Genomic DNA, 18726 nt, shown 5'->3' with positions numbered 1-18726 from the left:
TTATGTAAAACTTTGCGATAAGAAGCACTTGAATGCGACTCATGTTGTGTCTAAATATGAGCCCAGTAGCTTTTAAAAAAACACTACCGAGTAAATTAAATGTACCGAGAATTGAATCCAGCTCCTTATTTGTACTTATAGCACGAAACAATGTATAACCAACTTTCAGATAATTTTATCCAGAAGGGTGGACTACTAACACTGCATAGCTACTGCGAAAACTGAATTTGATTTTAGCATCCCTACTGCAGCAACATATCATTCGCGTCGTGGATGTTGGGCCAAATCAAAGTTCAATCTTGTAATATAAAAACAAGTGTAAAACAACGTGATTCGTCGAACTATGTTATTAAGTCTATTTTGTTACAATCTTTTGCATACAATTTTATGCATTTTTCATAACGTGAAAGATATATGGGGCGAACTGTCACCAGATTTCCATTTTTTGTTGCATAACTGACCTGAGAAAAAAAGAGCAAAAATGTTAGGCAAACATACTTTTAGTCGAATGAATATTTGACTGAAGAGTGTATCTTTGTGAATTATCGCAAAACAATTAAAAGACCCGCTTTTCATTGAAATAAAAAAAAAATATTTGAAATATCATCAGTTTGGCGCCAATAATTATCAGTATAACTCAAATGAAGAAGAAAAAATTCAGCTAAACGTTTTTTCGGTCATATATCTAATAAATTATTCAAAAAAATAATGTTAAACTTTTGTTATCTTGAAAATAATTTTAAACCACGTACATATGTTTTAATTATAAGATAGTTTTATATCATTTGCGACAGGCTGCCCAAAAATTCTTCAATTTTCAGTATTTGTCCTGATTGTAAGTTTCAACTATCTGTTACCGGATATATTCAGAAATCCTTTGGAGGACTGCCACGTGGACATGATCCATGATGTAGCGTGAGCATTTTTTTTTTCTTATATTCGGTCAATTTCTGTAAAAAAAACAAATGGGTGATGGAGATTTTTGTTTTTGGAATCACTCCCTTAAAGATTACAAATCATTTTTTTTTCATTGTTAAAAATTTAAATATGGCTTCTTTATTTGGAGACAGGCATTGATTATCAATTTTACGATTTTTGAATTTTATCATTTCGTTAAAACCACATTGCAGAATTTGTATTTCCACCTGTGCTTTATTCAATATTTTCAATCACTATATTTATTGAAAACTGAGATGACAGAATATTGTTGATAGAATTTTCAACAAATTTTCAGTACAAATAAGAAGAACAGCCAATGATATAAAGAAGGGTGAATCTCCTATGAAGCATATAAGTTCTTGTATAAATTAGTTCTAAAGGACAGCTTTATAGTCAAAAAAGGGAAAATCTTCAATATAATATTGAAAATATAATTGTCTCTAATGGGTGTTATAGAATAGTCTGAAAGATGATCATCACAGAATTGAAAAAATAGTAATTTTTCGGAAATTATGAAAAGCTCGGAAGCATATGATATTTACTATAATTTGTTAAACATTTTATATAAAAAGATGAAAATCTTACGAAACAATTATTTTTCGTTTAAATTAACACCGAATGCTGAACTTCATAATAATTTGAAGGATTTTACACGCCTCAGCATTGCCATGTAAATCTTAGTTATGATGTATTATTATTTTCTGGGGAATGGTCTTTCTGGGGAATGGCTTTCTGGGGAATGGTCCATTCTGGCAAATGGTTCATTCTGGCAAACGGCTTTTTGGCAAATGGTTTTCTGGCAAATGTCATACAACCGGATAAATATTACCACCGAAAAACCCCAGGAATGACTACCGATGTTATCTCTATTGTGGGACATTTCAGATTTAGTTCCAAAACTAGACATGTGATGGCTCAATTTTCCTAATTTTCTGAGCACGTGATCCATCTCACCAGGCCAGTCTGGTCCTTCGCTGTCACTGGAATAACCCTTGAATGTCCACCGAAGAATCCCGTATCGTGGGTTACTTTAGTTTTTGTACCAAAGCTAGGCATGCGACGGCTCAATCTTCCTGCTTTTTCGGGCATGTGACTTTTCTCACACAATAATAAGTAAAAGTCCACTCAGGTTTCAGGTTGGGCGACTACGTTGTAGAATGGTTACCCGTTCTGTGACGTAGTTGATTAACGCGCCCAGTCTAGTGAATTGAGGGTCGTTGGATCGAAACTCACCAGAACGATTTCATTATTTTTTCACAAATTTTACATCTCAATATGTCCAAATTGACTTTTGTGTCTGCGAACTTCAGGTTTTGTTTTCGGTCACAATTATCCCGAATGATCATACATCTATAATTTAACTAGAAAAGTCACAGGTATTCAAAACCATAAAGATTGAGCCGTCGCATGCCTAATTTTGGTACAAAAACTGAAATGTCTCATAATAGGGGTACTTCCGGTGGCCATTTCTGGTTTATTTCGGTGGGCCAGAAGAACCAAAGTGGTCATTCATCAATAATTGAACTAGCAGAGTCACAGGTATTTAAAACCATGAAAATTGAGCCGTCGCATGCCTGGTTTTGGTACAAAAACTGAAATATCCCACAATATGGGTATCTCCGGTGGTCATTTCTGAGTTATTTCGAGGTAACAATGAGCCAGAATGGTCGTTCATCTAAAATTGAACTAGAAGAGTCACAGGTATTGAAAATCATGAAGATTGAGCCGCCACATGTCAAGTTTTGCTACAAAAACTGAAATGTCCCACAATATGGGTATCTCCGGTGGTCATTCCTGAGTTATTTCGGTGGGCTTGAAGAACCAAAGTGGTCATTCATCAATAATTGAACTACCAAAGTCACAGGTATTCAAAATCATTAAGGTTGAGCCGTCGCATGACTAGTTTTGGTACAAAAACTGAAATGTCTCACAATACGGGTATCTCCGGTGGCCATTCCTGGGTTATTTGGGTGGGCCAGAAGAACCAAAGTGGTCATTCATGAATAATTGAACTACCAAAGTCACAGGTATTCAAAATCATGAAGCTTGAGCCGTTGCATGCCTAGTTTTGGTACAAAAACCGAAATGTCCCACAATACAGGTATTTCCGGTGGCCATTCCTGGGTTATTTCGGAGGGCGAGAAGAACCATAGTGGTCATTCATGAATAATTGAACTAGCAGAGTCACAGGGATGCAAAATCATGAAGATTGAGCTGTCGCATTCCTAGTTTTGGTACAAAAACTGAAATGTCCCACTATACGGGTATCTCCGGTGGTCATTCCTGGGTTATTTCGAGGTAACAATGAGCCAGAGTGGTCATTCATCTAAAATCGAACTAGAAGATTCACAGGTATCCAGAATCATGAAGAATGAGCCGTCGCATGCCTAGTTTTGGTACAAAAACTGAAACGTCTCACAATACGGGTATCTCCGGTGGCCATTCCTGAGTTATTTGAGTGGGCCAGAAGAACCAAAGTGGTCATTCATGAATAATTGAACCAGCATAGCCACAGGGATGCAAAATCATGAAGATTGAGCCGTCGCATGCCTACTTTTGATGCTAAAACTTTGTGGTCCCATATTACGGGTTTCCCGGTGGCCATTCCGGTGCTCCAAAAGGACCAGAATAACCATCCATTCATTCTTTTGGCAAAATACATCCAAACATAAGAAATCGTAAAGAATTGGACACAGTTCATTTGGTTTTGGGGTTCAAATCTGAGTAATTTCATCGAATTGTCCAGATTGGCCACCTCCCGGAACTCCAGGAACCGGTTCCGCATGGACCATACAGGACCGAATTTTTCAGGGAATGTGCGCCGGTAATTGGTTCCTCATTACAGAAAAAAAGTATGCCAAAATATCCATCAACCGAATAGTGCCGATGTGAATTACATATACAGAACTGCGATGGAAACTTACTTTTCGGATGTTCCGGATTTCCGGAACCGGGTATGAATAACTAAGTGATTTGAGAATCTCTATTCACAGTCCACGTGAATACCTGTTCAACAATATGAGGACGGTTCAGATTTCTTGTTTAGTTACGAAACTACAGGTCGTCAAAGTAAGGGTCTCTTAAGGGACTTTTTTCATATGTAGCAGGTTCCCGGTGGCCACAGTGACCAAATCCGGATCTCCGGGAGGGTTTCTGAAACTAGACATGTGTGCCCTTCATTTAAGCCCAACAGAACTAAATTCGGTCAACACACTGATTTTTGCGAGCTGTTTGAATTTTCGGGTCGAAAACGACCCTAAGTCACAATTTGTAACTTTTTGTTAGGGACTAAGGAAGGTTAAATTCAACTAGCAATATTTTGAATACTTTTCCGCGGAAATCGACAAACCTTACATACCGACATATGTTCAAGTTTATCTATAACGCTTGAAACATCCGTTTATGGCGAAGTAGGCCGTAATTGAAATTTGTACTGAGCGTTGATGATTGTGGCTAATTCGTCTAACGATTGCGAATTGAAGAAAAACACTTGGTTTTGCACTGACATAACTGAGAAGGTATGATGACTGAGTTTTATCACTTTAAAATTGCAAGCTGCAATATCAACATGGCTGTCAAAACGAACGACGGACTTCTTAGCCTTAAAACGATGTGTCGCAAGCTACGCTTCACAAAGCCACATTCGCCACATAGTTAATGAATGATTAACGATTAATCAAAGAGTAATACAAAAAAAAAATTAAATGGTATGAGATGCCCTAACCACCTTTAAGTATGCAACGAATGTATCACACTCTTGAAAATTTATTGGTACACATATGATTAAAAAAAATGGGAAAATTGATATGAAATTTGCGATAAGGGAACATTAAAATATGAAGTCCATCGTTTTTCTGGATTTGTGGACACCCCCCTCCCCCCTCTGTCAGGCTTTTTCCAATACCTTATACATGTACTGTCACACTTTAGTAAAGACCCCCCCTCCCCCAAATGATGGACGTCATATTTGAATGATCTCTAAGGTTACATGTCTTCTCGGTGAGAATCGAACTCACGACTCCCTATTAACTAGATAGGGCGAGTTACCCCTACACCACGAGAGAACTCATGGACTGAGAAGTCAACGATTTCAACTCAATAATCACGGTCCTCTTTCACGAAGTGAACCTCTTTCGGAAAAATTAGATGCTCATCCAAACACAACGCTTTCTATTGTTGAATGCCTAGTAACCTAGTAGCATATAGAAAGACTACACACGTGCTGGACGAGATTTGCATAGTGCGGGCTCACAATGGGTCGCGACGTTCTAAATATAAATAAGATAGATGATAATTAAAAAAGTATTGTATTAAAATTAAAAATTTTGGTCAAATTTGACATCAGGCACGTAAGGGTTAATCATAATCATTAATCATAATCACTTTTCATACTGAGTTTAATCATCAATCATAATCATTAATCATCTAAAACTTTAATTTAATCATTAATCATATTCATTAATCATACTTTGGCTTAATAATCAATCACAATCATTTATCATGGCTTCAAAATTTTTAATCATTAATCATAATCATTAATCAAGATAAAATTGAATTTAATCATTAATCATTTAATTAATCATTGCGACCCGTTAATCATTAACGCTCTGGCTCATGCCCGCCTTAGTGGCTGTCAAGTGGTGTCACAAAAAATGTGAAAATGTTGATTACTGAATTATTGGATGCTATTTTACGTTAGTTTGTAATTTCTAGGGATATTCTGAAAACAAATGGACCTCACGATAGGTAATCTATTCTTAATGAGTACTTATCAAAATCTTTGGAAATCGTCAATAACAATATTATCACATTTTTCACAGACTTCGCCGTCGGCACCTGATAAACCGACTAGCTCATGTAAGACCACTTACATGTCAGTGTCCAACCTAATTTTAATCTGCTGAGAGATTATTAGACTAACCGGCCTATATAACATAACAGACACATCAATTTTCCGTATTCGTATCCTTGTTGAAATCAAATGTAACTGGATTGCATTGCTCATTGCTTTATCGAATGGAGCAAAGAATCAAATCCAAATCAAGCGTCTTCTTGAACCTATAATAATTATTATATAAGGAACCAGATGTGTGAAATAGAAAAAAAGTAGTTTTTATATGGTGCACATCCTCACATATTTGCTTAATGATCGTTAACATTCCAAATTCAAATACAAAATTGATGCCAATACTCTTCTGAAATGATGCACGTTTCCCTGAAGCCGCTTGGTGGCAAAATCTCGAATCTCTTGGCTAGAATAATGATAGTCCTTGAGTTACTGAACAATTTTGTCGCAGACGCCATATTTCTAAGTGGTCAGGATCCTGAGATATCCGCAAAACAAAAGTTTCATGCTCACTAGCGCCGCATGGTGGCAAAATTTTGAACCTCATAGCGTTTATAATGATAGCGCATGAGCTACTGAACAACTTTGTCGAAGACGCCATCTCTCTAAGTGGTTAGGATCCTGAGCTATCCGCAAAGCAAAAGTTCTATGCACACTAGCGCCACCTAGTGGCAGAATTCCGCAATTGAATGACCACCATATGTTAGCCCTTGAACTACTAAACAATTTTGCTGAACATCATGATCCTCTATTTTGAATAATTTTTAAGATAATGATCATTTATAAAAACGGTCGTTAATCTGAATTTCGGTAGAAAAAAAGTGGTCGGAAAAAGAACCGGCGGTAAAAAAAAACGGTCGTAAAAAGAGGTTGAAGTGTAGCACAAATCACATTTATTTATAGTAACCAATCGAATATCGAGTAGTTCCTATTGAAATCTGTGGATTCTTTCCAAAATCCCAGATAGTTCATTCAAATTACACTACTTATCGGAATTCCAGCATTCTAATATAATTTCCAAAATTTCCATTGGAATTTCCACTGAAATCGCAAATTCTAAAATTAAACTGAACAATACATTTCGGTAATCAGTAGATTTTATAGAAATCACAGTAGTTTCTACCTAAATCTCAAGCAGATGCCTTTTGAAATTTCAAAACTCCTATCGGAATTCAAGAGTTTAACTAAATTGCTTCCGGAATCTGAAAATTCGTATTGAAATCCCAGGACCTGAAATTTTAAAAATTTCTATGGGATTTCTAGCAGTTTTCCTGAAAGTTTGCAAACACCCACAATAAAATTCGAACTTTAACTGTAGTTCAACTGAAACAATCCCTAGAATTACTTCTGGAATTACAGAATTTCTTCCAGGTTTCAAGGATTTTTACTGGAAGCGCAGAAGTCCAATCGTAATCCTAAGGATAAATTCTACTGAAATCACGAAATTCCGTGATCTAAAAGCTTCCGTAAAAATACCAGATCTTCAAGAATCGAAATAATTTACCAAAATTACACCATTGTTTCAAAAACTACAAAATTTCTTATGATACCGCAGGATTCTCTTCGGAATCACAAGATTATCTCTAGTGTGGCAGAATTTTCTTCGGAAGTCCAGAACATCAGAAATGAAACCATAACTCTCAATTTCTACTGATTTTGATTTTCCCAGAACTCTCATCGAAATCTCAGAATTCCTAACGGACTCCAAGGATTCCAACTGGATGCTCGGAACTTACATCGGAATTTCTGATCACCAATTGGAAGCCAGAATTCTCTTCAGAAGCTTTCCAACTCCGAGGCAATAACCAAAGACATGACGCAATTGGTCATCGCCAAAGGCAGGCGCTGATGCTGTGTATGGAAAACGATAATTTCCAAGAAGTTTTCCCGCATGTCTTGTAGCTGTATGAACTACAATAGTGCGACCATTGAAGTGTTACCCGCGAATAAAAGGACGGTTTCTACCATGGTGTTCGATAACTTTGGAGGGAAAGAGACAATTGACTCTGGATTTAAATAATCACTTTTTCACCTGGGGATACGGGTTTGGGCCGAAGGGTCTCAGATTTTCATGAAACTTTTTCCACAGGCAGGGCTCATGGATATATGAATAAAAAAAAATTGAGAAAAATTCAGGGTCGCCTATTTTTCCGGAAAACTCAGGTGGAAATTTTTTTCCCTGGACACTACTTACTTTGGAAAATCATAACTCATGAACGAAGCATCGTAGAAACAAAGTTTTTATGTGAAAATTTAAGCAAATTTTCTCAAAAATCCAAAAAAACAATGACTGGAAAAAGTTTTCCACAAAATTTTCCACCGTTGGGAAAATTCGTAAAGAAAAGCCGGAAAAACTATGCCCGAACTCGTGGAAAATTTTCAAAAAAATATTTTCGAGAAGGTAATTTTATAAGCTTTAATCACTGAAATTTTTGGAATGCACTTTTTTTTCGTTTTTGAGTTATGGCCAATTTTGTGAAAAATGTCCAGATGTGCCATATAAGACTTTTCTTTGAAAAATCATAACGCAAGAACGAAACATTGTAGAAAGAAAGTTTTTGTATGAGAATTTAAGCAAATTTTCTCAGAAATCCAAAAAAAAAATATGAACTGGAAAAAGTTTTCTACAAAATTTTCCACCGTTAGGAAAATTCATAAAGAAAGGCTAGAAAATCTATGCCCGAACTCGCGGAAATTTTTTATTAAAATATATTTGAGAAAGAAACTTTATAAACTTCAATTCTAGTAACTTTTAGGATGTACTTTCTGTTTGTTCCTGATTTATGGTCAATTTTGTGAAAAATGACCATATTAGCCTTTTCTTTGAAAACCCATATTTCAATCGAAGCATCAGAAAAACAAGGTTTTTTTATCAAAGCAATTGCAAATTTTTTAAAAGATCTGAGAGAAACGATATGGGATTGGTTTTAATGAAGTATAAGTCGGATTGGATTATATTTTTCATGAAACATTACACCGTTAAGCAAAGCTAAAAAACTGTTTCTTTTCCATTCCAAGTATTGAAAAATATTGTAGGATTGGATCTTATTGATCGCTCTTTTCAAATATACTTTGTTTGAAAGCTGGAATAGCTAATCGGGTTTTTATTTTTTTTTTTCTTAAACAGTGAAAAATGTCCTGGGAAACTGATTCCATTTCAAAAATTTCATATTTTTGAGATAATTTGAATCCGGTTCGACAAGTCATGATGAGTCTTGAGTCATGATTTTTTAACGAAAAGGCATGTATGGCAAATCTTTGCATTTTTTACAAAATTGACCATAGATCAGGATTTAAAGAAAAGTACATCCTAAAAGTTACCAGAATTGAAGGTTATAAAGTTTCTTTCTTAAAAATATTTTATTAAAAAATTTCCACGAGCTCGGGCATAGATTTTCCAGCTTTTCTTTATGAATTTCCCCAACGGTGGAAAATTTTGTGGAAAACTTTATCCAGTTCATATTTTTTTGGATTTCTGAGAAAATTTGCTTAAATTTTCATATAAAAACTTTCTTTCTACAATGTTTCGTTCTTGAGTTAAGATTTTTCAAAGAAAAGTCTTATATGGCACATCTGGACATTTTTCACAAAATTGGCCATAACTCAAAAACGAAAAAAAAGTGCATTCCAAAAATTTCAGTGATTAAAGCTTATAAAATTACCTTCTCGAAAATATTTTTTTGAAAATTTTCCACGAGTTCGAGCATAGTTTTTCCGGCTTTTCTTTACGAATTTTCCCAACGGTGGAAAATTTTGTGGAAAACTTTTTCCAGTTCATATTTTTTTTGGATTTTTGAGAAAATTTGCTTAAATTTTCACATAAAAACTTTGTTTCTACAATGCTTCGTTCTTGAGTTATGATTTTTTAAAGTAAGTAGTGTTAAGGGAAAACAAAAAATTTCCACCTGAGTTTTCCGGAAAAATAGGCGACCCTGAATTTTTCTCAATTTTTTTTTTATTCCTATATCCATGAGCCCTGCCTGTGGAAAAAGTTTCATGAAAATCTGAGACCCTTCGGCCCAAACCCGTATCCCCAGGTGAAAAAGTGATTATTTAAATCCAGAGTCAATTGTCTCTTTCCCTCCAAAGTTATCGAACACCATGGTAGAAACCGTCCTTTTATTCGCGGGTAACACTTCAATGGTCGCACTATTGTAGTTCATACAGCTACAAGACATGCGGGAAAACTTCTTGGAAATTATCGTTTTCCATACACAGCATCAGCGCCTGCCTTTGGCGATGACCAATTGCGTGACAAACGGAATCATTTGCTTAGATTGGATTTGATGAGTTTGTTCCAAATTAAAGTAGTTATTTTCAATGAAACAAGAAGGGCTATTTCAATTTGTTTTGTCGTTTCAGAGAGCGAGCAATGGCGCTTAAACCAAAGCTTTTTAGCTCTACGAAATACTCCGTTACCACGCAACGCAGTATGAATTCAGATAACAAACTATAGCCATCTATATAAGCACTTCTAAATAAATCCGTATTCAATCCTGTGCAGATCAGTTCCAGAAGGGCCAGACAGGTCATTGTAAGCCAGGAAGGATCTCCTACATAATATGATTTGGTACATATAGGTACTAATCCCCTTTCCATAACTTTTTTAAAGCATTGGAATCGGGTAATTATTGACAGAGATCGAAGCATTTTTGTGAACTAAGGTCCGTTCTGCCACTTCACGGGTTAATGAAAGAGTAGGAAGAATTGCCTTAGCTCATTTTGTCACGTTCCATACAAAATATATAAGAATAACCATATAAGGAGGGAGCGCAGTGTGTCAAAAATTGTAATTTTTGCTTGGAACATGTGAAGTAATTGTAAAGATCCTTCATCATGACGGAAATCCTGGCTACGTCCATGTAGTCCGAATCTCAATTTGCCCACCAAGATTCGGAGAAATTCAGAAAACCGATCTCATTAGCGGGAAAATAGCGCTCAAACCTGGCGCGGACGCGCTATTCCCCGACAAATTGGCCGAAAGCATTGTGCGCGGCTACAATTTGTCATTTTAATTCCCTAATTAACGTCACTTTCGGGCTTGAATTATGCACACCGGTTGGGCACACACTTCTCTAGCCAAACGCATGGGAATAACATATCTGACGGCGGATCGCGAATTTTCCGGAGAGCGATGATTTGTAAACGTCTTCATTTGCACCGATCGAGATCGCAAAAGGTCATTCCCGCATTGGTCCACTTGCGGGGAAAGAGCTGACTCTTCTTTATAAGTGCCTCAGATCAGACTTTATCAGCGGTTAGATTTGATGATCTCGAACAGTTAGGATGGCAGTGCACTATGAGCGATCAAGTGGTCAAAAATCGGAATAAATAGTTTTCTTTGATTGTTGTTTTTTGTTCTTCATTTCATAGCAAACACTTCTATTGAGATATTCCTTGAACGTCTGAGCAAGACCTTTTGTAGTTTTATACAGCTAATTAGAAAAATAAAAAAATCAATGCAAACACAAAGTTTTTGTTTTTGTGACGAAATTATCGTAAATTCTGGTTCATCCGCTTGCTCAGTAACAACAAAGACAGATAAGGAGAATTTTTCGTGACGTCACCATGCACTCTTCTACGGGCCCTTGAACCTTTATGCTTTCGATCATGTCTGACATTCACTTACCTGCAAAAATGACAAAGAGTTCAACTTTTTAACACTGGGGTTGTTCTTATCTGACATTTCGGAAGGGACACGGAAAACAAAATACACCCAAAATTTGAGTTTAAACAAAGGGGTGTGACAAAACCTCAAAAATCGACAAAAACATGTTTTTGGGCTTGATCGAACGAAAAACGTTAATAAATTGAATGAACATTTGTTTCTGGCCTAAACTTAAACGTTTGGTACTAAAATTAAGGCAAGCCTTCAGGACCCTATTATGATGAAGTATGTTCTAATAATGATTTGCACAATGATAATCGCACAAGTAACAAAACTGATTATTTCACTAGTTTCGAAAGATTTTCTCTAAAACATGTTTTTTAAACAAAACATCGAATTTGTTTCACAAAACTCATAAATATTCTTGGCCACTAGACTATACGGAAACTAGTCTTAGTGCAGTGTGCAGTCTTATGGTGCAGTTAATTCCGAGCCGAGTGAGACGCGAATGCGATGGAAAATGGGCGATAAATTTCAATCGAATTAGGCCTTGTGCATTTCCGACGGCTGGATCCATCAAGAAGCGGAGATCGATCGCGCTTTCTTCGGAACAGAAAAGCTGTGAATGAAGGGGGATATATTTCACACTTGTCGTCTGTAAAAATGTTAGAGTTCATAATAGAATCGAGATGAGAACGACATTGTTGTAGTTAAATCGATTTTGTTTTTATCGATTTCGATTCTCGGTTTTGTTTCTCGATTTCGATTCGATTTAGATTTGATTCGATTTCGATTCGATTTCGATTCGATTTCGATTCGATTTCGATTCGATTTCGATTCGATTTCGATTCGATTTCGATTCGATTTCGATTCGATTTCGATTCGATTTCGATTCGATTTCGATTCGATTTCGATTCGATTTCGATTCGATTTCGATTCGATTTCGATTCGATTTCGATTCGATTTCGATTCGATTTCGATTCGATTTCGATTCGATTTCGATTCGATTTCGATTCGATTTCGATTCGATTTCGATTCGATTTCGATTCGATTTCGATTCGATTTCGATTCGATTGTTAGAGTTAGGGCAATCGAATCAGTCGATTCGAGTTGGGAACTACATTGTTGTAGTTAAGTCGATTGACATTTTCGATTGATTTTCAATTCTTGATTTTAAATTCTCGATTGAGAATCAGTGAGAATGAAATAAGAATAAATGAAATGAAATGATAAGGAAATGATATTGAAATAAAAATGAAATGATATTGAAATGAGAATGAAATGGGAAAGAAACGAGAATTAAATGAAAATAAAATGAGAATGAAGTGTGAATGAAAAGAGAATTAAATGAGATTGATATCAGAACGAAGTAAGGATGAAATAAGAACGAAATGAGAATGAAATGAGAATTAATTGAGAATGAAATGAGAATGACACGAGAATGAAATGAGAGTGAAATGGGTATAATTCGACAATGAAATGACAAAGAAATGTGAATGAAAGGAGAATTAAATGAGCATGATATAAAAAACGAAGTAAACGAATGAAATAAATGAAAGGAGTGGAACAAATTAAATGAATGTTTTTGATGATTCAATTTCGATAATTCTAAACATTTATGAAACTTGATTTATATTATATGTGGATTATTTAATAATTCTTGATTTTAATTTTCTCGATTCCGCCAAGCTGCACACAATAGGTGAAATTGACAAAGAACAAACATCGAATACTTAATGTCCATTCAATCAGCTTCATCCCGGTAATTCAATGAAAGCTTAACGACATGACAATGTACCCGAAATTAACTCAATGAGCCCAACAGTAGAAGTACTCAGTCACATGGCCACTGATCTGGCTAACGCAATGACAATTCCAGGCTCCGCAACATAGAACAATAAATTCCAAATTTCACGCCTCAATGAGTAACTACATTCGCTTCCGTGCAACGAGTAGTAATAATCATATGCCTTTAAGTACACCGAAGAACCAATCCGACCGGAACAACGAGACCGACTGACGCCCTTCGGTTGAGAATGACCTCAATGCCGCGTGTGCTCTTCATCGGTAATGTTGCACAATAATGACTATCCGAAATGCGGCGTTTCATTGTTTAGAAAGAAATTAAAGCTGCCGTCATCATCGTTCGAGGAAGCTCCAAACACTTTCCAAAAATATGCTCCCCTTCGGTAACGATTACCAGGGGTTCTCGGAGTATGCTCCACGGGGCACTTAGTTCTCCCGAGAAGTTGAGTCGAAATACGCGTATCTGTCAAAGAATACAAACTTTAATGGAATTTAATGGTATAGTGCTCCACACGCCTGAAAGGCTGAAACCCCCTGGATTACAACAACGATGCCCTTCCGAGACAAAACCGTCCAAAAATAATGCCAACTCACCCGACAGCATGCTCCCAGTGGTTCCTCCTGGTCCTCCTCCAGACTGCATCAGACCAGCCGACGGCGTCCCAGCGGTTGTTATCGCAGCCGACGACGAAACCGCTCCACCATTGCCACTGCTGCCCCCCGTCGGGTTGATGAACGACGTCTCGACGCTATTATCCTCGAAGCTGTTGTTGCTGCTGTTGCTACTGTGCCCATTGAAATTGCAGCTTTTCGATAGTGTCCCGCCCTTGCCACTTCCGCCTCCGGCTCCGGGAACGCAACTGCTGCCCGAACCGGAGGAACTTTTCTTGGATTTCCACAGTTTCATGGTTTTGCAGTTGGACGGGTTTTTTGGCACCGGGTAACACTTTTCCAATGCGGTTTTTTAGTTTTTTGAGCGATTTATCCTTGCGGTTGCTTCACACTTTGATTTTTTCTTCTACGAATTTAACGAATAGCGGAATTCGGGGCTAGCGTGCCACCTCAAGCAAATTGTTCTCTAACTTTGTCCAAAGTATATCATGCCCACCATTTTAGTTTTATGATGTGGGGTTTTCATCTTCTCATAAGCACTGTAGCATGTAAAAATAAAATAAATTCTAAAAGTTTTAGTTTTGATGCTTCTCAAATATTGTCCAATATAACCTGGCCTTCCTTAGCCGAGTGGTTAGAGTCCGCGGCTACAAATCAAAGCCATGCTGAAGGTATCTGGGTTCGATTCCCGGTCGGTCCAGGATCTTTTCGTAATGGAAATTTCCTTGACTTCCCTGGGCATAATGTATTTGTTGCGAAGCAGATCGAAGTAACCCATTGTTATGCGTAGCTTAATTTGACAAATAAATTTTGATCATTCTTGTTCCAGAGTTCTATATGATCTTTCGACCTTGACGCTTGCTTCTGCGGGAGCGAGTGACGAGGGCAGGATCAAACATGTCGTGCGTCGGTCGAGTGAAGTGAAAAAGTTCCGCGATCGGTTAGTTCTGTTTGATCTTCGACCTTGACGATTGCTCCTTGGCAGTGCATCAAGAAAGCCCGAGCAGTCGTCAGTTGTTTTCCCTCTCGGGTCGTGCGCCTATTTTCTCTGAGTGCTTTTATTGTTCGTTTTGTTGAGGAATAGATTCTCAAGCACATTTTGAACGTGGAAAAATAAATACTCACACGTCAGTTTCTACGGCACTTTAATAAAAGCACGCAACTTGCATTCAATGTACAATCCAACATAATGCGTTACATATGCGTTACTTGTTGGTTTTGTTAGCTACGACGCCATCCAATATATGGCAAACATGGTGGGAGAATATTTTGGTGTGACAAAATTATTTAGGTGTGAGTCTATTAGAGGGCAAAATCCTCAATATATAGCCGAGCAAACGAGTTAAGCTGAATGTGGATTGTTGCTGCTCAGTCAAGAATGACGGATCAATTGGTGAGCTCGTTTCATGCTACTATTTCTAATCTATAAAATATGTATGACTGCACATTTAATCGATACAACGGTAGGACGTAAATATCATTTTTCAACAAACTATGAATGGTTCGTCACTGTGAGTGTCGACATAAACTCTAATTCATGAATTATTTATGTTTAACATTTTTTTGTTTACAAAACACCCCTTTCTTTTTATCTTTATTTTTGTAATTATAAAAAAAAAACTTTGAATGGTTCGACACTACAAGTGTAGACTTGCGAAAGGTTCACTTAATTCAACAAACTTTGGATGGTTCGCCACTGTAAGTGTCGGCATAAGAATAAGAGTGTTCTATGATGTTCCAGCCAATCGAGTTTTTGTTTCTTTTCAAATAAGTAAAATATAATAACACATGCTTTCGTCCTGACAGCTGTAGGAATGTTACATTTAGATATTTGTTCAACAAACTTTGAATGGTTCGTCACCTCAAGTGTCGGCATAATTTTCCTTTACATAGAAATTGTTCATATCAAATTAAAATATTATATTTTCATAAAAGCATATTTATATTTGACAAAAAAACTATTTATCATGGTCTAATCACTTATCAAAGTGAATCCTTTGACCCAACGATCCTCCCCATTAACAAACATCCTTCCCAGTAACCTTTGTGGAGATGCAGAGGCAAACACGGTCTCCAAATAGCAAAGGTTACACACTAACATTCCTTCCCCCAATCCCACCTGACTGCAAGGACGTGGCTGGCGCCGTTATTGACCCTGTATAAATAGAGGCACTGAATTATGCACACTGAAGAAGATTATGGCCAATCCCAGCCGAACTTCTAGTTGATTCTTTGTGCATTTTCACTGACTTCGGTCAATCACGGAATAGCAACCATTGATATGTGTAGTCAGTCTAAGCTAAGCTAAGCTAAGCTAAATTTTGATCATTCTTGTTCCAACCTTAGTACGAGCTAGTCGACTATTTATAGCGTCCTCAAAAGGTTATGGGCCTATTGCGGAACAGTTTTTTCAAGTATTCAAGATACTTCTGAACTGTTAGCCAATCAAGATTGCAAGATGACCTCCAATACAGCTGGATCCTCAAGCGCTGCGGGCAGTAGCATAGTCACTTCAAGCCTTCCTGGAATTGAACGACTGACCGGAAGAGACAACTGGGCCACCTGGAAGTTCGCCGTGCAAACTTTTCTGGAGCTCGAAGATCTCTGGTGCGTCGTGAAGCCGAAGATGAAGGCGGAACCTACGAAGCCGTAAACGCGGACAAGGATCGCAAGGCAAGAGCGAAGATCATCCTGCTTCTTGACTCCATCAATTACGTTCATGTCAAGGAAGCGACGTCAGCGAGAGAAGTCTGGTCGAAGCTGGAGAAAGCCTTCGAAGACTCGGGTCTGACCAGGCGGGTCGGACTCCTCCACAAATTGATCAAGACGGACTTGGCATCGTGCGAATCCATGGACGATTACGTGAACCAGATTGTCTCGACTGCTCATCAACTCAACGGGATCTGATTCGCGATAACCGAAGAGTGGGTCGGAACACTGCTGCTGACTGGCCTGCTCGATGAGTACCGTCCAATGATTATGGCGTTGGAGAACTCGGGAATACCCATCAGTGGAGACATCATCAAAACCAGGGCAGGCAATCGTCACCGTCAAATGGAAAAAGTCGCCGACGAAACTAAAAATAGAATCGTCATCGTCACTCAACCAGCGTTGGATGACGATTTGCTGCAGTTGTCCGTCACAAAGGCTCGGCGTCATGACGATCAAAGAAGCCTCCTTCGTTATGGTCGAATCTTCGTTCGGGAGCTCTGAGCCGACTAAAAATATGAACCGTAGCGTCGATAGATTGAGCCTTTTTTGAAAAAATAAATCAAAAACAAAACAACAAAACGTGTCCGGAATTGATCAAACGAGCTCTGGATCGTCAACGTCACGCGCTTACCAACAGATCTATTGTTGAAGCTTGAGGAGTATGGGTTAAATCGGCAATACAAGCAGTTCTATGATGGCATTCGCCGTTTTGTGCATAGCAAGCGAATATACAATGAACGCCTCCTTTGTTTGAGAAAGAGGAGCGAACGGAATGAAGACAAAGTGGTTAGTTGACGATTTTGGATTGACGTTCGTCGTGCATTCTTTCGTCGATGAGACGACGACCTGCCAGAGTTATTATACTGGATGACGATGTCTTTTTTTATTTCGTCATCGCACTGTGACGAATCTGACGATTGCCTGCCCTGATCAAAACAAAACTTCTTCAAGAGGTACAGGCGATGTCCAACGATTCCGCGTTTGCAGCAAAGAAGCGAAGCGGAAATGCCGGTAAGCAAGTGAAGAAATCGGATCCTCCCAAGGGGCCGAAGTGCCGGAAATGTGCGAAGGACTGACGAAGCTCGAGGAAGGACAACGCATTCTGTACCGTGCTTTCTACTTTCGGATCGATGCCGGACTCGGAATGGTATTTCGACTCCGGAGCGAGCGTGCATATGACGCGCAACAGCAGCCTTCTGAAGAACATCGAACCGTCAAGTGGTACCGTGGTAGCAGCAAACGGAGGTAACATGAAGATTACTGGTTCATCTGTACTGCAACAATCCTGCAACGACGATGAGATTCCTGTCCATGACGTTCAGTAATTACCGGATCTGTTTGCGAACATACTGTCGGTCAACCAGATCGTGAAGAGGGGCCATACCGTCGTCTTCAACAACGATGGGTGCAAGGTGATCGACGGGACGGCGATGTAATCGCTACTGGAAGCCACCGCAACGATCTATTTAAACTTGAACAACGGAAACAAGGTAAGCAAACCGCTTTATCATGTTCATCAGCAGGAAGCTTGGAGATGTGGCACCAACGGATGGGGCACCTGAATGTCAACGGCGTGCGCAGCCTGGCCAACGGACCGGTGACTGGCGTCAATGTCGTTGGAGGAAAAGGAAGCATGGCTGACTGTAAGGTGTGTCCGATGGGCAAGCATAGTCGACATCCGTTTCCTAAGCAAGGTTCTCGCGCGGAAGGAGTACTGGACGTGGTCCATTCCGATATCTGCGGGCCAATGGAGGTCAAGTCGCTTGGGGGAAGCCGTTATTTCATCGTTTTCGTGGACGACAAGTCGCGCAGAATGTGGACGTATTTCTTGAAAACGAAGTCGGAAGCTGAGGGCATCAAAACTTTCCAGGATTTCCACGCTATGGCGGAACGACAATCTGGACGTACTCAGAACAGACAACGGAAGAGAATACGTCAACGCGGGCTTCAAAAAGTACTTGGAGCGACACGGAATCGTCCACCAAACAACGAATGCGTATACCCCGGAGCAAAATGGCATGGCGGAGCGTGCCAACAGGTCGATCGTGGAGCGTGCGAGATGCATGTTGCACATGGCGAAGCTATCGAAAGGATTCTGGGCGGAGGCAGTGGCTGCTTCCGTGTACCTGCTGAATCGGTCGCCAACCAAAGGTCACGGATATACGGATATACGGATTTTTGGAACTCATACCATGGTCTTCGT

General features: G+C 38.6%; 1 protein-coding gene across 2 annotated transcripts in view; it reads right to left on the bottom strand.

Moving 5' to 3' along the window:
- The window catches only part of LOC5564667 (glutamate receptor-interacting protein 2), a 141364-nt gene that overhangs the window by 75606 nt on the left and 47032 nt on the right, over positions 1-18726 (bottom strand). For both annotated transcript variants that reach the window (XM_021839180.1, XM_021839179.1), the window contains exon 3: positions 13794-14217. In XM_021839180.1, the coding sequence (XP_021694872.1) occupies positions 13794-14106 (313 nt within the window). In that variant the 5' untranslated portion in view covers positions 14107-14217. The remainder of the gene's footprint in view (positions 1-13793; positions 14218-18726) is intronic.

Source organism: Aedes aegypti, chromosome 1 (assembly GCF_002204515.2).
Source record: "Aedes aegypti strain LVP_AGWG chromosome 1, AaegL5.0 Primary Assembly, whole genome shotgun sequence".
NCBI classification, from domain to species: domain Eukaryota; kingdom Metazoa; phylum Arthropoda; class Insecta; order Diptera; family Culicidae; genus Aedes; species Aedes aegypti.
Note: the sequence above shows the minus strand (reverse complement) of the source record. Positions and strands in the feature narration are given on the sequence as shown.